The 25,560-nt window shown below is 43.3% G+C and overlaps 2 protein-coding genes across 3 annotated transcripts in view; both read left to right on the top strand.

The window, feature by feature from the left end:
* The window catches only part of LOC129410139 (uncharacterized), a 10,509-nt gene extending 954 nt beyond the window's left edge, over nt 1–9,555 (top strand). Inside the window, exons 3-11 of the mRNA XM_055157583.1 lie at nt 2,489–2,713; nt 3,840–3,941; nt 5,070–5,133; nt 5,171–5,313; nt 5,576–5,677; nt 7,724–7,906; nt 9,026–9,127; nt 9,440–9,472; nt 9,505–9,555. Coding sequence (XP_055013558.1) covers nt 2,489–2,713; nt 3,840–3,941; nt 5,070–5,133; nt 5,171–5,313; nt 5,576–5,677; nt 7,724–7,906; nt 9,026–9,127; nt 9,440–9,472; nt 9,505–9,555 — 1,005 coding nt within the window. The remainder of the gene's footprint in view (nt 1–2,488; nt 2,714–3,839; nt 3,942–5,069; nt 5,134–5,170; nt 5,314–5,575; nt 5,678–7,723; nt 7,907–9,025; nt 9,128–9,439; nt 9,473–9,504) is intronic.
* LOC110159253 (uncharacterized) overlaps nt 9,503–25,560 on the top strand; it is a 21,194-nt gene continuing 5,136 nt past the window's right edge. The window contains exons 1-11 of one of the 2 annotated variants that reach the window (XM_055157153.1): nt 9,503–9,721; nt 9,989–10,090; nt 11,601–11,819; nt 12,100–12,201; nt 15,729–16,193; nt 16,465–16,566; nt 18,258–18,476; nt 18,758–18,859; nt 22,426–22,812; nt 23,095–23,196; nt 24,174–24,350. In XM_055157153.1, coding sequence (XP_055013128.1) covers nt 9,629–9,721; nt 9,989–10,090; nt 11,601–11,819; nt 12,100–12,201; nt 15,729–16,193; nt 16,465–16,566; nt 18,258–18,476; nt 18,758–18,859; nt 22,426–22,812; nt 23,095–23,196; nt 24,174–24,350 — 2,070 coding nt within the window. In that variant the 5' untranslated portion in view covers nt 9,503–9,628. The remainder of the gene's footprint in view (nt 9,722–9,988; nt 10,091–11,600; nt 11,820–12,099; nt 12,202–15,728; nt 16,194–16,464; nt 16,567–18,257; nt 18,477–18,757; nt 18,860–22,425; nt 22,813–23,094; nt 23,197–24,173; nt 24,351–25,560) is intronic. The other variant, XM_055157154.1, reaches the window with a different exon arrangement.

The raw sequence follows: 25,560 nt of genomic DNA on the forward strand, positions 1-25,560 counted from the left end.
TAGAAAGCTACACGCGTCTTTAGTGTTACCGGTCAAATTTGACCCGTGATTTAACTCAGCCTTAAAATACTTAAAACACTAGATATCATCCAATATTGTTTTCCCCTCATAACTAACTTAGTATGTGTTCGTCCATGGAAACATTTTATTTTATTTTTATTTTTTTGGCTACACAGACCTTTTTATCTTAAAAATACCACTCGTTTTGATTAACAAAAACGCTTAAATTCACTAATTATATTTCCTATAGTGATAAAATTGTAATTATATTATATAATTATACTATAATCATAATAAGTTATACATAATACATATAATATAAATCTAATTTATATAAGTATAATTATATTGGGTGTCAAGAGGCTTGGTGACCATGAACTGTCACTTTTTCTTGACTTGAAGACGTCTCTTTCAGTCTTTGTGACATCTGGGTTCTCCTCATCACATGTGTGCTCTTGTTCAGGGTCATACTGTCATCCTCATCACAGACGTATATATGAATGACATAACTAACGCTGTAGCCACCGCGTTCCAAATAGAAAGTTCTCCAGGAGGCTCTTCCGGCTCCTTCTGACTCTGGCTCCAATTGACTTAGTTAGGATCTTGTCGTCCTTCTCTCTGTACCTGCTGCTGGAACTCGTCATTGGTCTAAAATATACGTATTAATCGACACATGATCCTATTTTTTTTTTTTTTTTTTGCTGTTTTGTCCGTCCAAAAAATCCTATTCATAACATATAACCTGACTCTAATTCGCTCCTGTAACCGTGAGCTTCATTTGAGCGGCGCCAAACGCTGTGGGTGTCACACTCACTTAGTCCACTTCTTTTATTCAGTCTGTGCCCTCATCCTCATCCTCAGAACATCTTCCTCAGCTTCACTTTCCCTCTGTCTTCAGAATCACTGTCATGACCAAAAATCTGATCCAGCGCTCATAAACAGTGAACCTGCTCATGACTGATGCTGCAACAGATACAGCTGATAATCTCACTCTGTTTATATATGACAATGTTTATTTTAGACTCAAAATGTATCAATGTGCTTCAAGAAAGAGAAGAGTTCACGTGGGTGAAGACGACCTTTTTGTGTGTGTGTGTGTGTGTGTGTGTGTGTATGTGTGTGTGTGTGTGCGTGTGTGTGTGTGTGTGTGTGTGTGCGTGCGTGCGTGCATGTGTGTGTGTTGTGGGACACACTGAGCCATATTTGATCCACAAGCAGCCTCAGTTGTAAGTGATGCATAAAACAGCCACTAATCTCTGCCGGGTCATTTTTGACCCGTAACACCACAGATGTCACTTTTTTTTTTCAGACCTTTACAATTTACTAAAATGGTGAAAATTTATTTTGTTGGTTAAAATAGTTGTGCTGAGGATTAGATGCCTCAGGTACAAAAAAGCAAATGGCAGTTTTACATACTAAACTTAAAACGGGTCAATTTTTAACACATATAATTTAACCAATGTATATGGTAGAGTTTGTTTTTCTTGACTGTAGGACAAGGTATGTGGAGGAGATATGTTTTTTAGTAAGTTTTCCTTTACACACGTCTATAAAAAAGCCCAATCAAGGCATCGCTCTTTTGGTTTTGGGGTCTGACATTTGCATTAAAATGATGCCTCAGCTGGAGATACCTAAAAAAGTCATCTTTTTTACAGTTGTTTTATTTTTGACTTAAGCAGCAAACAAAGTCATGATTAGAAAAACATGAAAACCTGTCATATGCACTGATGTCGTCAACATTCCCTGAGGGTGTGATGCTAACTGTAGGCTCTGCTCTGTATGAGGCTTCGTCAGACTCAGACTGTAGAAAGAAGTGAACTAAGAGAGTGTGACGTCACACAAAACATTCGGTTACAGTCAAATGAAGCTCACTGAGGCTCGCAGTCATAGGAGCGAATCTGGAGCCGAGTTCCATATTAGGAATATGAAATTACAAAATGGCAAAAAAATAAATAATAAAACTCCTAAACAGGACCATGAACGCTCGTATTGATCACAGGAGTTTTCAGATGATTTAAAAATGTTTTTTGGCTGTGTTTGTTAATGTGTGCATTGTGTCACCATGGTGACTCCTAAACATTCCCCCATTAGAGATACATGTAGACCACCCCCAGTGTGATGTTGCTGTGAAGTATCAATAAGGTGCGTTCATATTCTAGAATTTGGTGTCACTTCTGAGTCCAACCAGAAACTTTCTCGCTTTTTTATTGTTCCTTATTCATCACACAAGATACAATTACCTTTCAAAAACACATGTTCAACTACATATTTTATCAGATATATAAATGATGTAGTAAAAATCAATCATAAATAGAATTACCAGTGTCTTATCTAACTGACAGTCACCACTAACACTAGTTTAGTCTAGCTTCTTACCTCAGCCTCCCTCGTACTCTTTCTGTCACAGTTATAACCATAGATGATTTCAAATTCAACTGTGAATAATGTCACCACTTTTTGTTCCTCGTTGAATCTTCTGCTTCTTTAGGTCCATGTTGGTGGCAACAAACATCTGGAGCTGTTTTTGTATGTAGAGCCTGACCCCAACAGTCGGCCCGACCTCCGTGGGGTTAAGGATTTCACAGATGACCAGATCTCCGACTTGCAGCAGGAAATCAGAGACATAGAGCGTTTTCCTCCACAGGAGCTCATCGTCGGAGGCATTGGAGAGTCCCAACCTGCAGATCCAGAGGTGCAGGCCATTTGTGACTCTGTAAGTATCATGAACTTAAAGACACAGTGTGGAATTTTTCTGTTGAGGGCACTCTCCCCACACCTTCTGCTTACACTGCTTGACTGGAAAGTTCTCCAGTATGGCATTAAGGGCGCTGTACCTGATTGTCCTCAAAACCAAAACAAAACCAGTTGGTAAACGTCACATTTGTATACATCACTTTTCCTCCTTCAAAGCACTCATAGATCTTTACATAAAAAAAAACACTCACACATTCATACACCAGTGTACATAGACACTGAGGCTCAGCCAGTGATGTTTTACGTTGAGAGCAGGATTCAAACTGCCAACTTTTGGGTCAGTGGACAAACACTCTACAAACTGGTCCAAAGTTACTCCTCAAGTAAGTAATGGCTGAAGGACTAGTAATATAACAGCACACTTCCTGATTCTCTGACAATAAAACACTTTATAATGGGATGCAGACAGTACACAGTGGAATTATTTTGACCTCAAGAGTTGCTTATACAATGTGTCTGTAGTGAGGCAAGAATTGAACTCTTCTAAACAGAAAAGCACCAGGTCAGATCTGTGGAGAGGGGCCTATAAAAAGGTCCTGTATTACAGAAAATGGATTCTTGAGTTTTTACACATGTTATAATGTTACCTCATCGTCTACATCTCCAAAGCTCAAAATGCTCTGTTCCACCTTGTGATGTCATGAAGTAGTAGTTTTCAAGTGAACAGCTCCTTTTACTTTTAGTTCAGTAGAGATCGACAATTCCACGACTGAAATCATCCAAATGATTCTAGTGAAGTTGTGGAAAACACAGTGGAGCACTTCCTGTATTATCAGAGGCATCACAAGGTGGAACAGAGTTTTTCTGTTTGAGAGAAAAATTCACACAAATATGTCTGATTTGTGTTAAACATGTGTAAATTAAAAACAAACAAAAAAAACTCTGAGGATGTTTTCACGAGGAAATATTATTATAACATAAATCAGAACATAGTGTACAATGGGACTTTTAATAAATACAAGATAGATAGATGTTTAATGCAATACTGTGGAACATTTCAGGCAAACTAACTTATCCATGGAGACAAGTAAGTGTCATAAAAAATGACCTTCTGTATTATGAGTGAATCTTGTGCTGTTGTTCAGGTGAAGAGAGATGTGGAGGAGAAGAGAGGAGAGAAATATGAGACTTTTGAAGCCATATCCTACAGGACACAAGTTGTAGCTGGAACCAACTACACTGTCAAGGTCAGTTCTTACAATTGTTTTATTTTTTATTAACCCAAAGACAATATTCTGATGATATTTTGACAATAAGAATCTTAAGCTCCTATAGAGCTTAAAGTTCAGCTATAAAGTTCATCTATATTGTTCAGTGTCATGTCACTTCCTGGTTCATCAGTTGATTGAAAACAATGATGTTTACAATTTCCTCTCTTTTTTAAGCGACAGCACGTGTCACGTTAAAAACATATTTCAGTTGTTTGAAGCCAACAAGTTTATAAGCACAGATCTACGGTTATAACATGAAAGTTTAATAAGAATTGGAAGATGAGTTGAAGTGTTGAGCTGTTTTCAGTGATCTGTGCTCATTGGTGTAAAATCCCCTCAAATATTTTTTTCTTTTGCATTATTTCCTCAACACAGACTAGCTCCTCCCACCTGTGTGATGTCAGAAACATGCACCGTGTGACCAGCTCTGACCAATCAGAGAGGAGTTAGGCTAAATTTTACAAAGCAAACTTTTAGGCACTTTGACCATTTAAAAATGTGAAAACATTCATGTTTTAACATTACATTACAAAACAATGCATTGTGTCTTTGGAAGCTGGAGTGGCCACTAGTCTGTCACTCTGGGATGGAGAGGAATGTCTTATCCAGTTCCTGTTGTAGTTCCGTGGATTATAACTGTGACTTAAGTTTATGAGGGAGGTTGAGCTACGAAGCTAGAGTAGGTTTAACCAGCATAAGCAGTGACTGACAGTTAGTGAGATATATACACACTGGTCATCCCATGTTACGACAGATTATTACTACATCATTTACATATTTGATACAGTTCAAAGGTCATTGTTCAATGAATAAGGAACAAAAACAAAGATAGAAATCAGCTGTGAAGTTTCTTGTTGGACTCGGAAGTGACATCATCTCTTAACAGCTCTATATGACTCTATGGGAGATTCACTCACATTAGAATAAATATTCCAAATTATGATCCACAAATGTTGAACCTTGTCATTATTTGTTTGGACGTGGTTCCACAATCTTGTCATGTTAATCTCCTGATTTAAAGTCCTCTCAAATGACAAGAGTCACGTCTTTGGGGCTGAATAACGGTGACACTCTCTGATCCTCTTGAATCTTCTGCTTCTTTAGGTCCACATTGGGGAGAACAAACATCTGGAGCTGGTTGTGTTTGTGGGGCTGCCTCACACCAACAGTGGACCTGTCCTCCAAAGTGTTCATGAGTCCAACAGACGACCAGATCTCTGACTTGGGGCAGGAACCTGTGAGACTTATACTTCCAGAGCCAGTCATGTGCTACAGAGAGGAGAGTAGATTTTTGTCCGTCGGAGAGTCCCAACCTGCAGACCCAGAGGTGCAGGCCCTGTGTGACTCTGTAAGTATCATGAACTTAATGCTACAGTGTGGAACTTTTCTGGTGACACATCAGGTTAGATCTGTGGAGAGGCAACCTCGTATAAACTCATCATGGTGAATAATTAGGGTGCTCTGAATGCAGAAGGTAAGTGAGGAATAACTTTGGATCACTGCAAACTGTGTAAACAGCAAAAAGCATTAACTTAAGAAAAAAAAGTAGAAAAGTTCCATGAAGCACCTTTAAGTGTTTGAGTGGGAGTGAATCTTGTGCTGTTGTTCAGGTGAAGAGTGAAGTGGAGGCGAAGAGAAGAGAGAAGTATGAGATTTTCGAAGTCATTTCCTACAAGAAACAAGCTGTATATGGATTCAACTACTATGTCACGGTCAGTTCCTACAATTGCTTTAGCAAACAAAATCATGATTCAAAAAACGTGAAAACCTGTCATATGCACTGATGTTGTCAGCATTCCCTGAGGGTGTGATGCCAACTGTAGGCTCTGCTCTTTATGAGGCTTTGTTAGACTCATAGACTGTAGAAAAAAGTGAACTAAGGGAGTGTGATGTGACCCAAAACATTCAGCGCCAGTCAAATGAAGGTCACCAAGGCTTGTAGTTATAGGGGAAAATCTGGAGCCAAATTCCATATTAAGAATATGGAATTACAAAATGGCACCTTCTTGAACGGCCACATTAACGTGGTGGAGGGATCCTGGGAGCTATGTTGTGGGGGGCTTCATGCACCTGGTAGGGTCACCCAAGGCAAACAGGTCCCAGGGGATGGTTCAGAAACCCTTTTGACAAGTAAAAGAACAAGGCCAGGAGTGGCCTCACCGGGGCCCCACTCTAGAGCCAGTCCTGGGGTGGGTGTCTGGTGGCCGGATCTTCCCCAAAAGGTCACAGCCGGGCACAGCCAGAGGGAATGATGTGGGGCCTCCTCCCATGGACCCACTACCCGTAGGAGGAACCAGAAGGGGCCCTTGCAAAGAGATCTGGGTGACAGTCGAAGGCGGGGGCCTCGACAACCAGATCACAGAGCCATTTCTCTTGCATGCCCACGGGGAGTGACGGCAGGCTGGTGTGGGCTCATTGCCCCACAGGGGAAAATGGAGCATGAGATTGACAGGTGGATCGGTGCAGCGCCGGCAGTGATGCAATCGCTGTATCTGACTGTTGTGGTGAAGAGGGAGCTGAGCCAAAAGGCAAAGCTCTCGATTTAATATCAGTCTACATTCCTCCCCTCACCTCTGGTCATGAGCTCTTGGTAATGACCAAAAGGACGAGATCGCCGATACAAACAGTCAAAATTAGTTTCCTCCACAGGGTGACTGGGCGCTCCCTTAGAGATAGGGTGAGGAGCTCAGTCACACGGATGGAGCTTGGAGTAGAGCCGCTGCTCCTCCACATCGAGAGGAGCAGCTGAGGTGGCTCGGGCACCTGTTCCGGATGCCTCCTGGAATCCTCCCACCGGGAGGAGGCTCCAGGGAAGACCCAGGACATGCTTGAGGGACTATGTCTCTGGACTGGCCTGGGAACACCTCGGGGTCCCCCGGGAGGAGCTTGACAAAGTGTCTGAGGTGAAGGAAGTCTGAGAGTTTCTGCTTAAACTGTTGCTCCTGCAACTCGGCCCCAGATAAGCAGAAAAAAATGGATGGATGGAAAATGGCGTAAAAAAACAAAACAAACTAATTTCTAAACAGGACCATGAACGCTTGTATTGATCACAGGAGTTTTCAGACGATCTTAAAACTTTTTTTGGCAGTGTTTGCTAATGTGTGCATTGTGTCACCATGGTAACTGCTAAACATTCCCCCATTAGGGATACATGTAGAACACCCCCAGTGTGATGTCACCGTAAGGTATCAATAGGTGTCATTCATATTTTAGATGTGATGATGTCATTATTTCAGACTGAGGCCATGGGGCTATAGAGTTGTTAAGTGTCCAGGTCCAAACAGAAACTTCACAGCAGATTTCTAGCTTTAGTTTTGTTCTTTATTCCTCAAACCAGAGACAGTTACCTTTCAAAAACGCATGTTCAACCACAAATTCTCTCAAATATGTAAATGATGCAGTAATAATCTATCATAATAGGATTACCAGTGTGTATATCTCACTAACTGACAGTCACCACTAACACTAGTTTAGTCTAGCTTCTTACCTCAGCCTCCCTCGTACTCTTTCTGTCACAGTTATAACCATAGATCCATGCTTATAGCCTCTTTAACTTTAAACAACTGATATCTGGTTTTAGCATGAGATGTGCTGTTGTTAAAAAAAGGGGAAACTGTAATTAATTGTCAATCAGCTGATGGACCCGGAAGTGACATCACACTTTTTCACACTATTGATTTCATGTCTTCAATTTATTTTTAACAATTGTGAATAATGTCACCACTTTTTGTTCTTCCTTGAATCTTCTGCTTCTTTAGGTCCATGTTGATGGCAACAAACATCTGGAGCTCTGGTTACATGTAGAGCCTTCCCCCAACAGTAGGCCCGTCCTCCGCGGGGTTCAGACTCCCTTGGAGCCTGTTCGTCCACAGGAGTTCATCGTCGGAGGCATCGGAGAGTCCCAACCTGCAAACCCAGAGGTGCAGGCCATCTGTAACTCTGTAAGTATCACACACTGAAAGCCACACTGTGGAACTTATCTATTGAGAGCACGCCCCTCACACCTTCTGCTTACACTGCTTGACTGGAAAGTTCTCCAGTATGGCATTAAGGGCGCTGTACCGGATTGTCCTCAAAACCAAAACAAAACCAGTTGGTAAACGTCACATTTGTATACATCACTTTTCCTCCTTCAAAGCACTCATAGATCTTTACATAAAAAAAACACTCACACATTCATACACCAGTGTACATAGACACTGAGGCTCAGCCAGTGATGTTTTACGTTGAGAGCAGGATTCAAACTGCCAACTTTTGGGTCAGTGGACAAACACTCTACAAACTGGTCCAAAGTTACTCCTCAAGTAAGTAATGGCTGAAGGACTAGTAATATAACAGCACACTTCCTGATTCTCTGACAATAAAACACTTTTATAATGGGATGCAGACAGTACACAGTGGAATTATTTTGACCTCAAGAGCTGCTTATACAATGTGTCTGTAGTGAGGCAAGAATTGAACTCTTCTAAACAGAAAAGCACCAGGTCAGATCTGTGGAGAGGGGCCTATAAAAAGGTCCTGTATTACAGAAAATGGATTCTTGAGTTTTTACACATGTTATAATGTTACCTCATCGTCTACATCTCCAAAGCTCAAAATGCTCTGTTCCACCTTGTGATGTCATGAAGTAGTAGTTTTCAAGTGAACAGCTCCTTTTACTTTTAGTTCAGTAGAGATCGACAATTCCACGACTGAAATCATCCAAATGATTCTAGTGAAGTTGTGGAAAACACAGTGGAGCACTTCCTGTATTATCAGAGGCATCACAAGGTGGAACAGAGTTTTCTGTTTGAGAGAAAAATTCACACAAATATGTCTTGATTTGTGTTAAACATGTGTAAATTAAAGAAAACACAACTCTGAGGATGTTTTCATGAGGAAATATTATTATAACATAAATCAGAAAATAATGTTCTATGAGACTTTTAATAAAAAAGAGATAGTGTTTAATGCAATACCGTGGAACATTTCAGGCAAACTAACTTATCCATGGAGACAGTAAGTAAGTGGTGTAAAAAACGACCTTCTGTATTATGAGTGAATCATGTGCTGTTGTTCAGGTGAAGAGAGATGTGGAGGAGAAGAGAGGAGAGAAATATGAGACTTTTGAAGCCATATCCTACAGGACACAAGTTGTAGCTGGAACCAACTACACTGTCAAGGTCAGTTCCTACAATTGTTTTATTTTTTATTAACCCAAAGACAATATTCAGATGATGTTTTGGCAATAAGAATCGTAAAGATTCGAACTATCACCCTCATGTGTAATTACCACAGGTACTACCCCAGCAAACAAAGTCATGATTAGACTTTAAGCTCCTATATAGAGTTGACATTATTTGTTTGGACGTGGCTCCACAATCTTGCCAAGTTTATCTCCTGATTTAAAGTCCTCTCAAATGACAACAGTCACATCTTTGGGACTGAATAACGGTGACACTCTCTGATCCTCCTTGAATCTTCTGCTTCTTTAGGTCCACGTTGGGGAGAACAAACATCTGGAGCTGGTTTGTGTTGTGGGGCTGCCTCACACCAACAGTGGGCCAGTCCTCCAAAGTGTTCAGGAGTCCACAGACGACCAGATCTCTGACCTGGAGCAGTTAGGTGTGAGATTTATACACCACCAACCAGTTGTATGTTACTTACCCGAACGACGGGAAAGGATGATGCCTGAATATCCTGAGCCTGAGCTCATGCCTGGAGGCATCGGAAAGTCCCAACCTGCAGACCCAGAGGTGCAGGCCCTGTGTGACTCTGTAAGTATCATGAACTTAAAGCTACACTGTGGTACTTTTCTCGTGACACATCAGGTCAGATCTGTGGAGAGGCAACCTCGTATAAACTCATCATGGTGAATAATTAGGGTGCTCTGAATGCAGAAGGTAAGTGAGGAATAACTTTGGATCACTGCAAACTGTTTCCAATGAAACAGCAAAAGCATTAACTTAAGTTAAAAAACTAGAAAAGTTCCATGAAGCACCTTTAAGTGTTTGAGTGGGAGTGAATCTTGTGCTGTTGTTCAGGTGAAGAGTGAAGTGGAGGCGCAGAGAGGAGAGAAATATGAGACTTTCAAAGCCATATCCTACAAGAAACAAACTGTATATGGATACAACTACTTTGTCAAGGTCAGTTTTTACAATTGTTTTATTTTTGAATTAAGCAGCAAACAAAGTCATGATTAAAAAAACATGAAAACCTGTCACATGCACTTTGAGCTTCTATTGATACTCTGCAGCTGATGTCATCAACATTCCCTGAGGGTGTGATGCTAACTGTAGGCTCTGCTCTGTATGAGGCTTTGTCAGACTCATAGACTGTAGAAAGAAGTGAACTAAGAGAGTGTCACCCAAAACATTCGGCTACAGTCAAATGAAGCTCACCAAAGCTTGAGGTTATAGGAGCCAATCTTGAATAATTTCATATTAAGAATATGAAATTAGCAATATGAAATATGATATGATATTAGGAATATGAAATAACAAAAAAAATTGGGGCCCGGCCGGGCTCAGTCTGAAAGGACAACATTGCTCCACCCTCCTGTGGGCTCACCACCTGCAGAGGGATTCATAAGGGTCAAGTGCACAGAGGACTTGGTGGCAGTCATAGACGGGTTTGTCATTGACCCAGTCCACAGACACAGCATCTGGCTGTGGTGACTTGACGGGGGGGGACGCCCTAGGCCGGAGGTCGATGATCAACTTTGTTGTCGTGTCATCTGACCTCATGCTGCGTGTCTTGGACAATCGGATGAAGAGAGGGGCAGAGCTGTCCACCGATCACCGCCTGGTTGTGACTTGGGTCCACTGTTTGAGGAGGAAGCCGGAAAGGCCTGGCAGACCCAAGCATATAGTCAGTGTGTGTTGGGAAGGTCTGGCAGACCCTCTGTCAGTGGCACTTGTAAGCCAAGTGAGCTGCTGCCAGTGCAGTCACAGAGGCAAAAACCCGGGGCTGGGAGGAGTTCGGGGAAGCCATGGAGGAGGACTATCAGTCAGCCTCAAAGAAATTCTGGCAAACCGTCCAACACCTCAGGAGAGTACTTCACCAACACTGTTTACAGTGCGGGGGGAGAGCTGTTGACCTCGACTGGGGATGTCACTGGGTGATGGAAGGAATACATTGAGGATCTCCTCAATCAATTTCAAGGAGAAAGAAGAGGCTGGAGACTTGGAGGTGGACTCGTCCATCACCCTGGCTGAAGATGACAAGCTCCTTGGTGGCAAGTCACTGGGGATGGATGAGATCTGTCCTGAGTATCTTAAATCCGTGGATGTTGTGGGGCTGTCTTGACTGACATGCCTCTGCAACATCACGTGGCAGTTGGGGACAGTACCTCTGGGCTGACAGAGCAGGGTGGTGTTCTGTCTGTTTAAGAAGGGCAACGGGAGGGTGTGTTCCAACTGCAGGGGAATCACACTCCTCAGCCTCCCCAGTAAGGTCTATTCCAGGGTACTGGAGAGACAAATCCAATCAGTAGTCAAACCTTGGATTGAGGATAGTCAATAGTCAACTTTTTCATTATTTGTTTGGGATTGGCTACACAAAATTGTCATATTAATCTTATGTCTTCAGTTCCTTTCAGCAGTTGTGAATAATGTCACCACTTTTTGTTTATCCTGGAATCTTTTGCTTCTTTAGGTCCATGTTGGTGGCAACAAACATCTGGAGCTCTTTTTGTATGTAATGCCTTCCCCCAACAGTCGGCCCGACCTCCGCGGGGTTAAGGATTTCACAGATGACCAGATCTCTGACTTGCGGCAGGAAATCAGACGGCCTGTTCGTCCACGTGGGCCTGTTTTAGGAGGCATCGGAAGGCCCCAACGTGCAGACCCAGGGGTGCAGGCCATCTGTGACTCTGTAAGTGTCACACACATAAAACCACACTGTGGAACTTTTCTGTTGAAGGCACACCTCACACATCTTCTGCCTACATTGCTTTCCTGGAAAGTTCCCCAGCATTGCAATAAGGGCACTGATTGTCCTCAAACCCAAAATAGAACTAGTTCATTTTTAGATTGATAGATATTTAATGCAATACTGTGGAACATTTCCGACAAACTAACTTATCCATAGAGACAAGCAAATGGCGTAAAAAATGACCCTCTGTGTTATGAGTGAATCTTGTGCTGTTGTTCAGGTGAAGAGAGATGTGGAGGAGAAGAGAGGAGAGAAATATGAGACTTTTGAAGCCATATCCTACAGGACACAAACTGTAGCTGGATGCAACTACTTTGTCAAGGTCAGTTCCTACAATTGTTTTATTTTTTAATTAACCCAAAGACAATTTCTGATGATGTTTTGACAATAAGAATCCTAAAGATTAGAACTATCACCCTCATGTGTAATTAGCACAGGTACTACCCCAGCAAACAAAGTCATGATTAGACTTTAAGCTCCTATAGAGTTGTTCAGTGTCATGTCACTTCCTGGTTCATCAGTTGATTGAAAACAATGATGTTTACAATTTCCTCTCTTTTTTAAGCGACAGCACATGTCACGTTAAAAACATATTTCAGTTCTTTGAAGCCAACAAGTTTATAAGCACAGATCTACGGTTATAACATGAAAGTTTAATAAGAATTGGAAGATGAGTTGAAGTGTTGAGCTGTTTTCTTCTGCATTATTTCCTCTGCACAGACTAGCTCCTCCCACCTGTGTGATGTCAGAAACATGCACCGTGTGACCAGTTCTGACCAATCAGAGTGAGAGCTGCTAGAGTGGAGCCAGTGTGGGCTCAGAGAGGGGCTAGACTAAATCTTACAAAGCAAACTTTTAGACACTTTGACCATTTAAAACTGTGAAAACATTCATGTTGTGAAAATAGAGAAAAATCCCTATAAAACCTGACTTTAGTGAAAGTTGTGGATGTCCTGTCAGCTGAACATGGGGAGCTGCAGTACCTGGAGTGGCCACTAGTCCGTCTCACTCTGGGATGGAGAGGAATGTCTTATCCAGTTCCTGTTGTAGTTCCATGGATTATAACTGCGACACTGTGACAGAAACTGTACGAGGGAGGTTAAGCTACAAAGCTAGAGTAAGGCAAGTCAAGTTTATTTGTACAGCACAATCTGTACTCAAAGTAATTCAAAGTGCTTTACAAAATAAGAAATACATTAAAATCACAATACAGACAAATCAAAACATAAATAATCATGTGCAGCTAAACAGAATCACTTTGAGCCTGGATTTAAACAGAGTCAGAGTAGAGGCCTGTCTTACATCTTCAGGAAGACTGTTCCAAGTTTTAGCTGCATGAATCTGAAATGCTGACTCCCTGTGTTTAGTCCTGACTCTGGGCACCAGCAGGAGGCCGGTCCCTGAGCTCCTCAGAGTGTAGATGGTTCATGTTGCACTAACATGTCACAGATTCTTTGGTGCCTGGTCACGGAGACACTTGTACACAAACAGAGCTGCTTTAAAGTCTCTGAGCCACAGGGGGCAGTGCAGAGACCTGAGCACAGGACTCATGTGCTCGTACTTCCTGATTCGAGTCAAGACCCGAGCTTCAGCATTCTGAATGTTCTGGATGTTCTGGATGTTCTGCAGCGTCTCACAGCTCGTTTGGAGAGGCCAGTGAGAGGACGTTACAGTAGTCTGTCCTACTGGAGACAAATGCATGGATAAGCCTGTCCAAGTCTGATTTAGACAGAATACGTTTGATTTTTGCAGTTTTTTAGATGGTAAAAGGCTGCAGATGTTATTGATTTGATGTGGCTGTTAAAGTTCAAGTCGGAGTCCATTATTACCCTTTATTTTCTAGAGTTGAATGTTTCAGAGAGAGAGACTGGAGGTGACTGCTGACAGTGTCTCTTTGTTTCTGTGGACCAAACACTATGACTTCAGTCTTGTCTGAGTTTAGCTGGAGAAAGTTGTTTTGCATCCACACACTGATCTGTTGGATGCAGTGACAAAGTGAGTCCACTGGTCCACAGTCTCCTGGTGCATTGAGACATAGATCTGAGTGTCTTCTACAGAGTTGTGGAAGGACACATTTTTGCTGCATATTAACTGGCCTGCAGGGGGCAGCATGTAGAGACTGAACAAAAGGGGGGCCAGGATTGACCCCTGGGGCACCCCACAGGTCAGGGCCATGTGATCTGAGACACAGTTTCCAATTTTAACAAAATACTTCCTGTCTTTTAAATAAGACTTGAACCAGTTTAGTACAGTACCAGAGATGCCCACCCAGTCCTCCAGTCTCTGTAAGAGGATCCCATGATCGACAGTGTCAAAAGCAGCACTCAGATCTAACAGGATCAAGACTGAGACTTTGCCGGCGTCAGTGTTCAGGCGGGTGTCATTTGTCACCTTGATCAGAGCAGTCTCAGTGCTGTGGAGGCTCTAAAACCTGACTGGAAAACATTAAAGGAGAAAGGAGTTGTTCATTTGGAGAAAGTTCATAAGCTGTTGGTAAACAGACTTCGCCAAAAAAAAAAGGCAGATTTGAGTTGGGTCGGAAATTGTGACGTCAAGACGGCTCTTCATTAGGAGAGGCTGATGAGTGCAGTTTTCAACGCTCTTGGGAATGTTCCAGATTGAAGTGACATGTTAACTATGTGAGCAAGTGATGAAAGCAAACTGTTGAGGAAGAACTTCAGAAATCTAGTGGGTAACACGTTGAAGCAGCATGAAGATGAACTCAGACTGGTGACGATCTCTAAAACAGTTTTGTCAGTTACAGGTGCAAAGTGATTCAGCTCTAAGTGTCTCTGTGGCTGTATACTTGTTATTTGTGTTGTGGAATTTATTGCATTTTTGATGCCCTGAACCTTGTCATTAAAGAATTCTGCAAACTCATTACACTTAGATGTGGAAAGTAGTTCTAACGGCAGTGGAGCTGGAAGATTTGTTAATCTGTTCACTATTTTAAACAGGACATGAGAGTTGTTACTGCAATTTTCAGTAATGTACAAAAAGTATCTCTCTTGTTCTACCCAAACTGTACATTGTACATGTGCATCTTTTCTCTGTAAATCTCATAATGGACATGGAGGTTTGACTTTCGTCATTTCTGGTCGGCCTTTCGGCACTCTCTTTTCTGTGCCCTGACTGAGGTATCATTCCCCCACGGAGCTTTTTGCCCGTCTTTAACCATTTTAACCTTCAGCGGGGCAATAGTGTCCAGAACATTCAAAACACTCGAAGTCACAGAGTTCAACACATCATCAACATTAGAACATGAGGCAATTTCAAAATGTATCATTTCCATGAGCAGTGCACCTATGTTATCATTGACGTGTCTCCTTCGAGCAACTGTAGGACCAGACGGTGGTTAGAGAATAACACACAGGTCAAAGAAGACACAGAAATGATCAGACAGAGCAACATCAACTAGAGTAGGTTAACCAGCATAAGCAGTGACTGACAGTTAGTGAGATATACACACTGGTAATCCCATGTTACGACAGATTATTACTACATCATTCACATATTTGATACAATTGAAAGGTAAACGTCTCTTGCTCCATGAATAAGGAACAAAACCAAAGCTAGAAATCAACTGTGAAGTTTCTTGTTGGACTTGGAAGTGACATCATCTCTTAACAGCTCTATATGACTCTATGGGAGATTCACTGACATTAGAATAAATATTCCAAATTATGATCCGCAAATGTTGAACCTTGTCATTATTAGTTTGGACGTGGCTCCACAAACTTGTCATGTTAATCTCCTGATTTAAAGTCCTCTCAAATGACAAGAGTCACGTCTTTGGGGCTGAATAACGGTGACACTCTCTGATCCTCCTTGAATCTTCTGCATCTTTAGGTCCACGTTGGGCAGAACAAACATCTGGAGCTGGTTGTGTTTGTGGGGCTGCCTCACACCAACAGTGGACCAGTCCTCCGCAGTGTTCACGAGTCCACAGATGACCAGATCTCTGACTTGGACCGGGAAGGCATGAGAGTTATACCTCCAGAGCCGTTCATATGTCACAGACCCCGACGACAGGAAATGATGATGCCTGAAAATCCAAGAGTGTTCCGGTGTGGAGGCGTCGGAGGGCCTCAAGGCATGAGATTTCGAGGTCCAGAGCCGTTCATATGTCATAGACCCCGACAACCACAAATGATGATGCCTGAATCTCCAAAAGAGCTCATATGTGGAGGCGTCAGAGAGCCCCAAAGCATGAGATTTAGAACTCTAGAGCCATTCAGACCCCGACAATATGGATGTGGAGGCATCGGAGAGTCCCAACCTGCAGACCCAGAGGTTCAGGCACTGTGTGACTCTGTAAGTATCATGAATTTAAAGCTACACTATGGAACTTTCTGGTGACACATTAGGTCAGATTTGTAGAGAGGCAACCTTATATAAGCTCATCATGTTGAATAATTAGGGTGCTCTGAATGCAGAAGGTAAGTGAGGAATAACTCTGGATCACTGCAAACTGTTTAAAATGAAAAGGTACAGCAAAAGCATTAAGTTAAGTTAAAAAACTAGAAAAGTTCCATGAAGCAACTTTAAGTGTTTGAGTGGGAGTGAATCTTGTGCTGTTGTTCAGGTGAAGAGTGAAGTGGAGGCGCGGAGAGGAGAGAAATATGAGACTTTCAAAGCCATATCCTACAAACAACAAACTGTAAAAGGATACAACTACTTTGTCAAGGTCAGTTTCTACAATTGTTTTATTTTTTTAATTAAGCAGCAAACAAAGTCACGAATAGAAAAACATGAAAACCTGTCACATGCACTTTGAGCTTCTATTGATACTCTGCAGCTGATGTCGTCAACATTCCCTGAGGGTGTGATGCTAACTGTAGGCTCTGCTCTGTATGAGGCTTTGTTAGACTCATAGACTGTAGAAAGAAGTGAACTTAAAGAGTGTCATGTGACCCAAAACATTCAGCTCCGGTCAAATGAAGGGGGGTGGTGGCCTGAGCTTGTGCAAGAGGTTGAGAGGTACCGCCTAAATATAGTTGGGCTTGTGTTGCCCACGTGGAGCGGTGGCAACCTTGTGTGGGCTTACTTACAGCCCTAGAGCTGAGCCGCCACGTGTTGGAGTTCACCCCAGTGAAAGAAAGGTTCATGTCCCTGCCCCTTTGGGTGGGGACCTATGGGCCGAACAACAGTGCAGAGTACCCGGTCTTCTTAGAGTCCCTGGAAGGGGTACTAGAAATTGTACCGACTGGGGACTTCGTTGTTAGACTGGGAGTCTTCAACACCCACGTGGGCAACACCAGTAACACCTGGAGAGGGGTGATCGGGAAGCACGGCCTCCCTGATCTGAACCCAATCGGTGTTCTGTTACTGGACTTCTGTGCTAGTCACAGTTTGTCCATAACAAACACCATGTTCAAGCACAAGGGTGTCCACCAGTTCACGAGACAATAGGACGCCCTAGGCCGGAGATCGATGATCGACTTTGTCGTCGTTTCATCTGATTTTCGGCCGCGTGTCTTGGACACTCGGGTGAAGAGAGGGGCAGAGCTGTCCACCGATCACCACCTGGTTGTGACTTGGGTCCACTGTTTGAGGAGGAAGCCGGAAAGGCCTGGCAGACCCAAGCATATAGTCAGTGTGTGTTGGGAAGGTCTGGCAGACCCTCTGTCAGTGGCACTTGTAAGCCAAGTGAGCTGCTGCCAGTGCAGTCACAGAGGCAAAAACCCGGGGCTGGGAGGAGTTCGGGGAAGCCATGGAGGAGGACTATCAGTCAGCCTCAAAGAAATTCTGGCAAACCGTCCAACACCTCAGGAGAGTACTTCACCAACACTGTTTACAGTGCGGGGGGAGAGCTGTTGACCTCGACTGGGGATGTCACTGGGTGATGGAAGGAATACATTGAGGATCTCCTCAATCAATTTCAAGGAGAAAGAAGAGGCTGGAGACTTGGAGGTGGACTCGTCCATCACCCTGGCTGAAGATGACAAGCTCCTTGGTGGCAAGTCACTGGGGATGGATGAGATCTGTCCTGAGTATCTTAAATCCGTGGATGTTGTGGGGCTGTCTTGACTGACACGCCTCTGCAACATCACGTGGCAGTTGGGGACAGTACCTCTGGGCTGACAGAGCAGGGTGGTGTTCTGTCTGTTTAAGAAGGGCGATGGGAGGGTGTGTTCCAACTGCAGGGGAATCACACTCCTCAGCCTCCCCAGTAAGGTCTATTCCAGGGTACTGGAGAGACAAATCCAATCAGTAGTCAAACCTTGGATTGAGGATAGTCAATAGTCAACTTTTTCATTATTTGTTTGGGATTGGCTACACAAAATTGTCATATTAATCTTATGTCTTCAGTTCCTTTCAGCAGTTGTGAATAATGTCACCACTTTTTGTTTATCCTGGAATCTTTTGCTTCTTTAGGTCCATGTTGGTGGCAACAAACATCTGGAGCTCTTTTTGTATGTAATGCCTTTCCCCAACAGTCGGCCCGACCTCCGCGGGGTTAAGGATTTCACAGATGACCAGATCTCTGACTTGCGGCAGGAAATCAGACGGCCTGTTCGTCCACGTGGGCCTGTTTTAGGAGGCATCGGAAGGCCCCAACGTGCAGACCCAGGGGTGCAGGCCATCTGTGACTCTGTAAGTGTCACACACATAAAACCACACTGTGGAACTTTTCTGTTGAAGGCACACCCCCACACATCTTCTGCCTACATTGCTTTCCTGGAAAGTTCCACAGCATTGCAATAAGGGCACTGATTGTCCTCAAACCCAAAATAGAACTAGTTCATTTTTAGATTGATAGATATTTAATGCAATACTGTGGAACATTTCCGACAAACTAACTTATCCATAGAGACAAACAAATGGCGTAAAAAATGACCCTCTGTGTTATGAGTGAATCTTGTGCTGTTGTTCAGGTGAAGAGAGATGTGGAGGAGAAGAGAGGAGAGAAATATGAGACTTTTGAAGCCATATCCTACAGGACACAAACTGTAGCTGGATGCAACTACTTTGTCAAGGTCAGTTCCTACAATTGTTTTATTTTTTAATTAACCCAAAGACAATATTCTGATGATGTTTTGACAATAAGAATCCTAAAGATTAGAACTATCACCCTCATGTGTAATTAGCACAGGTACTACCCCAGCAAACAAAGTCATGATTAGACTTTAAGCTCCTATAGAGTTGTTCAGTGTCATGTCACTTCCTGGTTCATCAGTTGGTTGAAAACAATGATGTTTACAATTTCCTCTCTTTTTAAGCGACAGCACGTGTCACGTTAAAAACACATTTCAGTTGTTTGAAGCCAACAAGTTTATAAGCACAGATCCATGGTTATAACATGAAAGTTTAATAAGAATTGGAAGATGAGTTGAAGTGTTGAGCTGTTTTCAGTGATCTGTGCTCATTGGTGTAAAATCCCCCCAAATATTTTTTTCTTCTGCATTATTTCCTCTGCACAGACTAGCTCCTCCCACCTGTGTGATGTCAGAAACATGCACCGTGTGACCAGTTCTGACCAATCAGAGTGAGAGCTGCTAGAGTGGAGCCAGTGTGGGCTCAGAGAGGGGCTAGACTAAATCTTACAAAGCAAACTTTTAGACACTTTGACCATTTAAAACTGTGAAAACATTCATGTTGTGAAAATAGAGAAACCTGACTTTAGTGAAAAGTTGTGGATGTCCTGTCAGCTGAACATGGGGAGCTGCAGTACCTGGAGTGGCCACTAGTCCGTCTCACTCTGGGATGGAGAGGAATGTCTTATCCAGTTCCTGTTGTAGTTCCATGGATTATAACTGTGACACTGTGACAGAAACTGTACGAGGGAGGTTAAGCTACAAAGCTAGAGTAAGGCAAGTCAAGTTTATTTGTACAGCACAATCTGTACTCAAAGTAATTCAAAGTGCTTTACAAAATAAGAAATACATTAAAATCACAATACAGACAAATCAAAACATAAATAATCATGTGCAGCTAAACAGAATCACTTTGAGCCTGGATTTAAACAGAGTCAGAGTAGAGGCCTGTCTTACATCTTCAGGAAGACTGTTCCAAGTTTTAGCTGCATGAATCTGAAATGCTGACTCCCTGTGTTTAGTCCTGACTCTGGGCACCAGCAGGAGGCCGGTCCCTGAGCTCCTCAGAGTGTAGATGGTTCATGTTGCACTAACATGTCACAGATTCTTTGGTGCCTGGTCACGGAGACACTTGTACACAAACAGAGCTGCTTTAAAGTCTCTGAGCCACAGGGGCCAGTGCAGAGACCTGAGCACAGGACTCATGTGCTCGTACTTCCTGATTCGAGTCAAGACCCGAGCTTCAGCATTCTGAATGTTCTGGATGTTCTGGATGTTCTGCAGCGTCTCACAGCTCGTTTGGAGAGGCCAGTGAGAGGACGTTACAGTAGTCTGTCCTACTGGAGACAAATGCATGGATAAGCCTGTCCAAGTCTGATTTAGACAGAATACGTTTGATTTTTGCAGTTTTTTTAGATGGTAAAAAGGCTGCAGATGTTATTGATTTGATGTGGCTGTTAAAGTTCAAGTCGGAGTCCATTATTACCCTTTACATTTCTAGAGTTGAATGTTTCAGAGAGAGAGACTGGAGGTGACTGCTGACACTGTCTCTTTGTTTCTGTGGACCAAACACTATGACTTCAGTCTTGTCTGAGTTTAGCTGGAGAAAGTTGTTTTGCATCCACACACTGATCTGTTGGATGCAGTGACAAAGTGAGTCCACTGGTCCACAGTCTCCTGGTGCATTGAGACATAGATCTGAGTGTCTTCTACAGAGTTGTGGAAGGACACATTTTTGCTGCATATTAACTGGCCTGCAGGGGGCAGCATGTAGAGACTGAACAAAAGGGGGGCCAGGATTGACCCCTGGGGCACCCCACAGGTCAGGGCCATGTGATCTGAGACACAGTTTCCAATTTTAACAAAATACTTCCTGTCTTCTAAATAAGACTTGAACCAGTTTAGTACAGTACCAGAGATGCCCACCCAGTCCTCCAATCTCTGTAAGAGGATCCCATGATCGACAGTGTCAAAAGCAGCACTCAGATCTAACAGGATCAACGCTGAGACTTTGCCGGCGTCAGTGTTCAGGCGGGTGTCATTTGTCACCTTGATCAGAGCAGTCTCAGTGCTGTGGAGGGCTCTAAAACCTGACTGGAAAACATTAAAGGAGAAAGGAGTTGTTCATTTGGAGAAAGTTCATAAGCTGTTGGTAAACAGACTTCGCCAAAAAAAAAAGGCAGGTTTGAGTTGGGTCGGAAATTGTGACGTCAAGACGGCTCTTCATTAGGAGAGGCTGATGAGTGCAGTTTTCAACGCTCTTGGGAATGTTCCAGATTGAAGTGACATGTTAACTATGTGAGCAAGTGATGAAAGCAAACTGTTGAGGAAGAACTTCAGAAATCTAGTGGGTAACACGTTGAAGCAGCATGAAGATGAACTCAGACTGGTGACGATCTCTAAAACAGTTTTGTCAGTTACAGGTGCAAAGTGATTCAGCTCTAAGTGTCTCTGTGGCTGTATACTTGTTATTTGTGTTGTGGAATTTATTGCATTTTTGATGCCCTGAACCTTGTCATTAAAGAATTCTGCAAACTCATTACACTTAGATGTGGAAAGTAGTTCTAACGGCAGTGGAGCTGGAAGGTTTGTTAATCTGTTCACTATTTTAAACAGGACATGAGAGTTGTTACTGCAATTTTCAGTAATGTACAAAAAGTATCTCTCTTGTTCTACCCAAACTGTACATTGTACATGTGCATCTTTTCTCTGTAAATCTCATAATGGACATGGAGGTTTGACTTTCGTCATTTCTGGTCGGCCTTTCGGCACTCTCTTTTCTGTGCCCTGACTGAGGTATCATTCCCCCACGGAGCTTTTTGCCCGTCTTTAACCATTTTAACCTTCAGCGGGGCAATAGTGTCCAGAACATTCAAACACTCGAAGTCACAGAGTTCAACACATCATCAACATTAGAACATGAGGCAATTTCAAAATGTATCATTTCCATGAGCAGTGCACCTATGTTATCATTGACGTGTCTCCTTCGAGCAACTGTAGGACCAGACGGTGGTTAGAGAATAACACACAGGTCAAAGAAGACACAGACATGATCAGACAGAGCAACATCAACTAGAGTAGGTTTAACCAGCATAAGCAGTGACTGACAAGTTAGTGAGATATACACACTGGTAATCCCATGTTACGACAGATTATTACTACATCATTCACATATTTGATACAGTTCAAAGGTCATTGTCTCTTGTTCAATGAATAATGAACAAAACCAAAGATAGAAATCAACTGTGAAGTTTCTTGTTGGACTTGGAAGTGACATCATCTCTTAACAGCTCTATATGACTCTATGGGAGATTCACTGACATTAGAATAAATATTCCAAATTATGATCCGCAAATGTTGAACCTTGTCATTATTAGTTTGGACGTGGCTCCACAAAGTTGTCATGTTAATCTCCTGATTTAAAGTCCTCTCAAATGACAAGAGTCACGTCTTTGGGGCTGAATAACGGTGACACTCTCTGATCCTCCTTGAAACTTCTGCTTCTTTAGGTCCACGTTGGGCAGAACAAACATCTGGAGCTGGTTGTGTTTGTGGGGCTGCCTCACACCAACAGTGGACCAGTCCTCCGCAGTGTTCACGAGTCCACAGACGACCAGATCTCTGACTTGGACCGGGAAGGCATGAGAGTTATACCTCCAGAGCCGTTCATATGTCACAGACCCCGACAACAGGAAATGATGATGCCTGAAAATCCAAGAGTGTTCCGGTGTGGAGGCGTCAGAGGGCCTCAAGGCATGAGATTTCGAGCTCCAGAGCCGTTCATATGTCATAGACCCCGACAACCACAAATGCCTGAAATTCCAAGAGAGTTCATGTGTGGAGGCATTGGAGAGTCCCAACCTGCAGACCCAGAGGTGCAGGCCCTGTGTGACTCTGTAAGTATCATGAACTTAAAGCTACACTGTGGAACTTTTCTGGTGACACATCAGGTCAGATCTGTGGCGAGGCAACCTCGTATAAACTCATCATGGTGAATAATTAGGGTGCTCTGAATGCAGAAGGTAAGTGAGGAATAACTCTGGATCACTGCAAACTGTTTAAAACGAAAATCAGGCACAGCAAAATCATTAACTTAATCATTAAGTTAAAAAACTAGAAAAGTTCCATGAAGCAACTTTAAGTGTTTGAGTGGGAGTGAATCTTGTGCTGTTGTTCAGGTGAAGAGTGAAGTGGAGGCGCGGAGAGGAGAGAAATATGAGACTTTCAGAGCCATATCCTACAAGAAACAAACTGTATATGGATACAACTACTTTGTCAAGGTCAGTTTCTACAATTGATTTATTTTTGAATTAAGCAGCAAACAAAGTCATGATTAGAAAAACATGAAAACCTGTCACATGCACTTTGAGCTTCTATTGATACTCTGCAGCTAATGTCATCAACATTCCCTGAGGGTGTGATGCTAACTGTAGGCTCTGCTCTGTATGAGGCTTTGTTGGACTCATAGGGCCTGATCTCTTGATTTTAGCACTAGCACTAGTGTTAAGGACTGGGGCTGTATTTTTCTGCTGGAGGCTGAAGTGGAACAGTACAAGTACATATATGGTGATGGCATCTGAACCAATTTTTCAGCGCTGTAGCAGTTTAAAGCACTGCCAGTGTGGGTAATATCTGCAGCCTTTGCCTCATTAGCCCCACAATGCAAGTACGAACTAGTAAAGGCACCAGTAATATAGAATTTGGAATGGGCTGTGACAGAACTGGCTGCATTTGTGTTCTGAACACACCCCTGTAAACCCATGCACGCGCACATGCATCAACCGTTTTCATTTTGCTGGCGAAAGTAGGGGGGAGGGGTACCAGTGGTTTTGCGAGGATTCACGTGGTCGGGATGGACATAGTCAAGGCAGGGGCCACTCGTTGTCAAGGCTGCCACCTTGTAAAGTGCTGTCGGTCCCTTAAGCCGCTGTACAAAGCTCTACTGACCACTGAGCCAAGCCGAAAGAGCAGCACAAGCTATCTCGTTTTATCATGAGATGTGTTGTTGCAAAAAAAAATGAAATTGTAATTAATTTAATTTAATTGTAAGGACCCAGAAGTGACGTCACACTTAACAACTCTGTGTGACTCTATGGGAGAATACTGACATATGATCTACAAATAGTCAGCCTTTTCATTATTTGTTTGGGACTGGCTCCACAAAGTTGTCATATTAATTTTATGTCTTAAATTTGTTTCATCAATTGTGAATAATGTCACCACTTTTTGTTCCACCTTGAATCTTCTGCTTTTTTAGGTCCATGTTGGACACAACAAACATCTGGAGCTCAAAGTGCATGTAGAGCCTCCCCCCAACAGTAAACCCAAACTCCGCTGGGTTCAGGATCTGGAGCCTATCCGTCCACAGCTCATCGTAGGAGGCATTGGAGAGTCCCAGCCTGCAGACCCAGAGGTGCAGGCCATCTGTAACTCTGTAAGTATCAGGAACTTAAAGCCACACTGGAACTTTTCTGTTGAGAGCATGCCCCCCACATCTTCTGTCTACATTGCTTGACTAAAAAGTTCCCCAGTATGGCATTAAGGCCGCTGATTGTCCTCAAAACCAAAACAGAACCAGTTCATTTTAAAGTGATCCAAAGTTACTCCTCACTTACCTTAAGCATTCTGAGCCTCATTATTCACCACGATGAATTTATAAGTGATTTTCACAACTTTTAGACACCAAAGGAGAATAACAGCACACTTCCTAATTCTCTGATAATAAAGCATTTTATAATCCGATGCAGACAGTACACAGGAGACTTATTCTGATTTTGATGTTTGTGATGAGGAAACATTATAACATCCATCCATCCCTTTTCTTCCACTTATCCGGAGCCGGGTCGCGGGGGCAGCAGTCTAAGCAGGGACTCTCAGACTTTGGTCACCCTGGACACTTTCTCCAGCTCCTCTGGGGGGAGGCTGAGGCGTTAGACATAGACCCTTCAGCATGTCCTGGGTCTTCCCTGGGCCTCCTTCCAGTGGGACAGACCCCATACTTCTGGAGCACCCCTCACAGGACACCACGAGGGACACGGTCAAATGCATTCTCTAGATCCACAAAGCACATGTGGACTGGTTGGGCAAACTCCCATGACCCCTCAATCACCCGATGGAGAGTGTAGAGCTGGTCCAGTGTTCCACGACCAGGATGAAAAAAACACTGCTCCCCCTGAATCTGAAGCTCGACTGTCAGTCAGATTCTCCTCTCCAGTACCCTGGAATAGACCTTACCGGGGAGGCTGAGGAGTGTGATTCCCCTGTAGTTGGAACACACCCTTCGGTCACCCTTCTTAAGGATAGGGCCCACTACCCCAGTCTGCCAGTCCACAGGTACTGTCCCCGACCGCCACGTGATGTTGCAGAGGCGTGTCAGCCAAGACCCTCAACATCCAGAGACTTAAGATACTCTGGATGGATCTCGTCCATCCCCGGAGCCTTGCCACCAAGGAACTTGCCGACCACCTCAGTGAATATAGGAGAAGCTCTCGTGGAGGTGTGAGTTGCAGGTGCCACTGACAGAGGGCTCTGCTAGACCTCCCCAACAGACACTCACTATCTGCTTCCCGGGATCATTTGGGCACTCAAACCCCTCCACCACGTTAAGGTGGTTCTTTTTTGGTGTTTTTTTTTTTTTCCTGATT

The sequence above is a fragment of the Boleophthalmus pectinirostris genome, unplaced genomic scaffold (assembly GCF_026225935.1).
Source record: "Boleophthalmus pectinirostris isolate CB_2022bp ecotype Guang Dong unplaced genomic scaffold, ASM2622593v1 HiC_scaffold_21, whole genome shotgun sequence".
Lineage (NCBI taxonomy): Eukaryota > Metazoa > Chordata > Actinopteri > Gobiiformes > Gobiidae > Boleophthalmus > Boleophthalmus pectinirostris.